The sequence below is a fragment of the Octopus bimaculoides genome, chromosome 7 (genome assembly GCF_001194135.2).
Source record: "Octopus bimaculoides isolate UCB-OBI-ISO-001 chromosome 7, ASM119413v2, whole genome shotgun sequence".
NCBI lineage: Eukaryota > Metazoa > Mollusca > Cephalopoda > Octopoda > Octopodidae > Octopus > Octopus bimaculoides.
Window position 1 is genome coordinate 40,094,767 of NC_068987.1, and position 6,672 is coordinate 40,101,438.

Here is a 6,672-nt window from a genome sequence, read left to right on the forward strand (position 1 = left end):
GGGGGGGGGGGTAACAAGTGTATAGAAAACGAATATGGAAAAAAAAGTGAAGGTCTTTATATTGACCGCAGTTTCTACTGAATGCAAAGCGTATTTGATGTTTATTTTATTTACCTCTCTCTCTATCTATTTCTATATATATGTATATATCATCGACCATACTCAATATATGTGTTTGCTTGTTTACCGGCAGCCGGCAGCAAACTAGCAAAACACATACGTTGAGTATCTGTGGTGGATGGTATTTACAACACTGGTGCTACTTCTAATTCATATTTGAAAATATGTGTGCGTGTGGTTTTGAAACTTCTGTACGAAAAATGTTTACCGAGTCTACTATGTTTGGAATTATCTTCACATTGACATTATATATAAATAGACACAGTTCGCAAAACTTCTCAACAAGGTCTGAAGAATACAGCTGACGATCGTCGCATTGCTTCAATAAATTTAAGGAGAAAAACACGCTACATAAATTGAAATTACATAATTTAAAAAAAAGCATAATAACAATAAAGAGAGGCACCGTTGAAATCGGTGATCTGAATTCGCACGAAAAGTTTTGGTAATCATTTAAATGTATTTCACATGACTTTGGTTGCTAATATTCTTGACAAAGGAACGTCATAACAATTGGCCTTTGCGTCTACATAAACTGTGGCCTCATATTTAACACAGAAAATTATTAAACGAGACAAACATAAATAACGCTCGTTCCTATTGTAGAATAAAAATAATTTCAATAAGTTGCGTATAAATATACAAAAGGTATCAGCAGAGTTTCAAATTACCAGTTAATGCAAAACATTCTTCTTTCCAATAACGACTTTCATAAATCCTAGTTCGTATAATTTTCTCTACTAAATACTGTGGATTAGTTCCTTTAACTGAATGAGCATCCTTCACAGTCCGATTAGCCATTTTGAAATAACTCTCCTTTTTCAAAACTATTCAAACAAGGGAAATAACTGATGCTAACTCCCTCCTCCCCTCAACTTTGAGGAAAGTGAAAAGTAAAATAAATTTCAAAAAAAGAGTGGAATGAAGTAAATTATATTGGAAATTTCTATTTAAAACATTCAACCTCGAAATAATTGACGTTGAATATGTATTGCTATTAGTTTGTTGACCAACCAATGTTTTTTTCTGGGTTTTTTTCAGCCTGCTAAATAATCAAACAAAAAGTCAAAGATACTTTCATGCATTGCACAGCCTACAAACTCTATCCTCTCTTTAATTACAAGGGCACCTCCTTTAACTGCAACCCAACAAGGTAAACAGTTTTAACAGTGTTCTTAGAGATCTAATCCATTTCAAAGATGACTATCATAAACAGCAATCCTTTGGATTGTTAGTTTCGTGTAACAGATTTTTCTCTGAAGCAGGCTTTTATCAAATTTTGTGTGTATCTCAGACTTTCTTCTGTATATTGGAGTCATATAAACTGTTGATTTTAACTACATACAAACTTTTGTGTAACTGATACCATCTTAGATATTTACCAAAGCTTTGTGCTTAAGGAGTATAGTAGAATATTCATAAGTAGATTAGTATGTTCCTTGCATGAAGACCGAAAATTTGGTTTTAAGGATGTTCAAAGTTGTTTGTTGTTTTCCTAAATTACTGCAAATGTTAATGTGCAATGTGATTACTAGTGACTAAGATAATCAAGGCTGCAGGTAACAATGAGAGGGTGAAAATATTGCATTATTTGAGTAAACTGAATGCTTGATCTAATTATTGCAGTTACATTTGAATTTAGAAAAATTAAAGTTTATATTTAGGCTTAGCTTACCTGACATATCAAATGAAACTAAATGAAAGATGTTATCCTTAAAGCTGGAGAAGAAAAAAGATTTTAGTTTGGTCATAGATAAAGGCTGGAAATTTTAACATCATTTGTAGAAGAATAAAAAGAATGTTGTCAAACACTTCTTTTCAATACTCTTTAAGTGTAAGGTGAAACTACATATGCACATATGTTATCCCCAAATTACATCAATATGATTTGAGGGTCTACATTTCACGAATTTGATTCTTGTTGAAAATGCATAAAGAAAAGTTGCTAAAATGGTTGTAGCTTTACAAATGCTTAGTTTACCTTAATACTTCTGAAGAGAGGAGATATGATGCATAAAAAGTTTTCCCCACAAAGAACCTTCTAGATCTTGGAATTCCATTAGTCATCAATAAGAGGTCATTTATGTAAATGATTTAAGAATTGAGGCATCAAGGTAATAGTATGCAAACCTTATCAAACAGGGTGCATGTAAACTGGAATCAACCGTATGGAAGGTGTGGAGTTGAAGACAATGAGCTCAATATGTAGAAAGAATATGTTGGCATTTACAATTTTTGATTAAAAAAAGAAACTGTAAAGCATATGAAGCCTTAATATGAAACCACAAATTAATAACCATGAAAAGTTTCTTGATTTTCAGAATATTTTGGTTGAGCCATTGAACATGTGATGTCATATAAGTTCACTGTCATGTGATACAACCAATCTGTCTTTCCTATTGAATTTAGCCATGCATTTTAAGTTAGGTGGCCATCCATTGTTTGGGGTTGAGCTGATCACCGACCTGAGATGAACAATAGTTGGGGTTGATTTGAACAGCTTGAACTGCTGTTTCAGAGAAGATGTACTATTCCCATTTGTCTTGTGGAGTGAGACCAAATAGAATAGAAACAGTTTCTGCCAATCCAAGGTGTTGTTGGATAGGCAGACATTCTTCAGCAGTTTCGATAGAACATGAGCGAAACAAGTCCAAGTACCGTTAGGGATCTGATTGATGAGCTTCAGCTTGGACAAGCCCTGGAGGGTGGCAGCAAAATCCTCAACAGGGATCTGGACTTCAAAGCAAGGTTCTATCCTACTAAGGATGTCAGAGCTGAAGTGACATTCGTTGCATGTCCAGTTAGAAAAACTTTCGGCTTGGACCTTAGTAATGCCGATGCAGCTCCTGTAGTAACTTAGACTACACAAGTGGCATTTGATGGTCTTCAAATAGCAACTTGCACAGATGCAGGGAACACAACTTGGAGGTAAACTGGCAGTATCAGAGGAGTCAACATTAGAATTAGAATTCATACAGGGAGTGGGGTGGTAGTGGAGGAGGAATGGCACTGGAGATAGAGAGGGTAGCTGAGTGTAACTCTGGTGGTGGGACTTGGGTGGGATGCAAGAGGTAATGCAGGCAGGCTGGCTGTAACAGGAGTGGTGGGATGAAGAAGGGGTGGTGGAGGAAGGTTTAGCGATAGAAGTAGAGAGGGGAGCTGAAGAAGAGCATTAATACTAGAGAAGGGGGTTTGGCTGGGGTGGGGGACAGGAGGCGATGGCGGCAGGCTGGCTATTATAGGAGTTGTGGGGTGAATAAAGGGACAAGCTGAACTAATACCTGCTGAATCTGACAATGGAAGGGGTGGGAGAGAGATAGGGGAAATGAATTAACTTCCCTAGAATGTGATGAAATCATTGAACTATGCTGGTCTCTTGGTTACTCACTGCATGGCTCAAAACTTGTTAATTAATCAATTTATTTATTTATTTTACTTTGTTTTTCCTCCCCTCCAGTAGACTGCCAATGCAAAGTCCAACCATGTGTACATATATATATATATGTGTGTGTGTGTTTGTGTACACACATATATATATGTATGTGTACACACACACACACACACACACACACACACATATATATGTATGTATGTAGTGTACATATATACGAGGTGATAACAAAATGTTCTTGGACTAGTTATGTTTAATAAAGAATAACTTATTTACCTAAGTTTTAACATCATTGCCTTCAAAATAGTCACCTTGCATGGCAATACACTGGTCCCAGTGTTCCTGCCACTTTTGGAATGTGGCCTGGAAGTTTTTTTCTGTAAGCAGGTCAGGGACTTTCTGTGATTCACTCAGGATCTTGACAATGGTTTTAAAATGGCAACCTTTGAGTTGCATTTTCATCTTGGGGAAGAGATAGAAATCCACAGGTCGGGTGCGGAAGCAATATAATGTTTTTGGTAAGAAACTTGTGAGTGAGGAGAGTTTGGTGAAGAATTTAATTCTTTGTGTTCCATAGATCCAGCCACTTTCATCAAACGTCCTCCCTCAAATGCTTCAAAATGTTGCAGTTGAACTCTTGATTGATGGTCTTTTCCTGGGGGATAAATTCTCAATGCACAATTTCCAGGGATGATGCTTGTAGCTGGTTTTCCAGATTGCTCTTAATTTTCCTGGAAGGTTCTTCTGCTTTTTGAGGTGCCTGTGCCACTCAAACCATTGTGTACAAACCATTGCCTTGTCATTGTAAGCTTGCCAAATCATGCTCAATGTTTCTGTAGCAGACTTCCCAAGTTAAATGCAAAATTTCATGTTGACTCTTTGTTCCTATCCATGACAAAATCTCAGACTATAGCATACACTTGATCACAAAAACACAAATTTCACAACTTGTGAAGTAAACACAGTGATATCACGCAGCACACTACCTCATGAAGGTCATAGCTAGCTCTCACTGCACACACAACCGTATCTGTCATCTAAGGGTGCACTATAGTACTAGCTAAGAGACTTTTTGATACCACCTTGTATATATGTGTACACATATATAATCATCATATATATATATATATATATATATATTTCAAAATAATTTTTCTATTGTCTTGGCCTAACAGCCCTTACCGTTTGTTTTCACTGTTCTGTCTTGTTTTTAATGTCTTTTACTGTCTTGTTCTCACTGTCCTGTTCTTGTTTACACTTTCACCCTCCTCAAAAAATTCCAAATTTAATTAATTTGCTTTGTGGGAAGGACTGTTCCAACGAAGTCACGTATTGTCCTTGCCTTCGAAATGCGGAGTAGATGGAACAGGGACAACTGAAGAAGGGCAATATTCTTTATGTTGCATGTCTTGTTTCTCTGTTTGTTTTTTTCGTTGTCTGAAAAAAAGTTCGTTTTCTGTCTTCGTCTTTATGTTCTTGTTTCTCATTGTGTTTAACGTTTTTTGTGATGTCCTGAACCCATATATGCATGTATATATACATATAGATGTAGGTATGTACATATATGTATGGATATATGCATATGTTTATATATTATTTATGTTATGTATGTATGTATGTATGTATGCATGCATGTTTGTGTACATATACAGATGAATGCCCTCTGTAAGTCACTTTATCTTCAATGTATTGCTTCTCTGGGCATTGACACATTAAAGTTCAACATCTAGCAGCTGACTTGGTAGAAGTCCACAAGATTATTCACCATCTTTCCAACAACAGCTTTGACCACCTTTGTAAATTCAATACCTCTACCAATCATGGATATGCATATAAAATTAAAAAGAAACAGTGCAGCAACCATGACTTCTGGAAACATTTTTCATGTTCAGAATTGTTGCAGTGTGGAATAAACTACCCATGTCAATTGTTTGCTGTCAGGACTCTGCATCCTTCAAAAATTCCATGCCTCCTGACATGCCTTTGCACCCTTTCTTCTCTATGAGTCTTTTAATGTTCATTTTTCTGTCTTCTACAGTTTTATTTTGTGTACTATGGCTTTCATTGCTGTATTGGCATTTGCCTTTATCTTAGACAACATAGGTGGCAAGGAGAGGGGAAACTGGTATGTATGGGCAACTGCTGGTCTTCCACAATCTTGCATGGACTTGTGCCTTGGTGGGGAACTTTCTTTGTGCAATTCTATGGTTATTCATGACTGAAGAGGGTCTCTACCCTTAACCCTAGTGCACCTCAGTATTGTATACAATTAGTCATTATTTTTAGATGACATTAAATTGCTTTTGTTAAACGATGATGATGATGATGTATGTGTACATACATATATATCACATATATATGTATGTGTACACACACACACACACACACATATATAGGTTATGTTTAAAATTAAAGTTTAGATAGGAGACTTTAAAATGAAGTATCCAAACCTTGATCTGAGTATGTCTGTGGTCATGTAACTTGGGAACATGTTCACCTAATACAGCTACCAGGCATCATCTGCAGTCCTGCACTTTAGTCGGAGGTCTATGTGAGGAATTCATTGGTGTACGTTTAGTATATCTAAAATAATTGATAGGGAAAACTGAGTGTACTGTAAGTTTTATTTAGCAAGACAATCATTTCAGCTTACTTCTGCACTGCTTCCTAGTGGGTGGGGAACAATATAATGTAATCGAATGCACTCAGCAGTGCAGAAGAAACCTCATCAGGTTATGTAATATGCTACAGTGTAATAATATGTACATTTTTCTACTGTGTATGGTAGGATGGTATGATGCATGCATTTATAGTAGTTCACAAATTCATTAATGTACATATTATTACACTGTAACATATTATGTAATCTGATGAAGTTTCTTCTGCATGTGGGGTACATTTGATTACATTATATCATTCCCCACCCACTAGGCAGCAGTGCAGATATAAGCCGAAATGATCGTTGTGCTAAATAAAGCTTACAATATGTCTTCCCTATCACTTACTTAAAATATATATATATTGCAATATACGGATTCATGGAATCTTGTGGTAATCGTGAAAAAGCTCCTCCAGTGGAACTGGCTACAATATATATTATAATACTTCATAGGTATGTTGACTCATTCAAACAGACAAGATGTATATAATCCTTCATAAGC

At 36.1% G+C, this 6,672-nt stretch overlaps 1 protein-coding gene across 1 annotated transcript in view; it reads right to left on the bottom strand.

Moving 5' to 3' along the window:
- The window catches only part of LOC106877495 (pre-mRNA-splicing factor 38A), a 12,327-nt gene extending 11,376 nt beyond the window's left edge, over positions 1-951 (bottom strand). The window contains exon 1 of the mRNA XM_014926417.2: positions 792-951. Within this exon, the coding sequence (XP_014781903.1) occupies positions 792-921 (130 nt within the window). The 5' untranslated portion in view covers positions 922-951. The remainder of the gene's footprint in view (positions 1-791) is intronic.
- Positions 952-6,672: the final 5,721 nt, after the last annotated feature.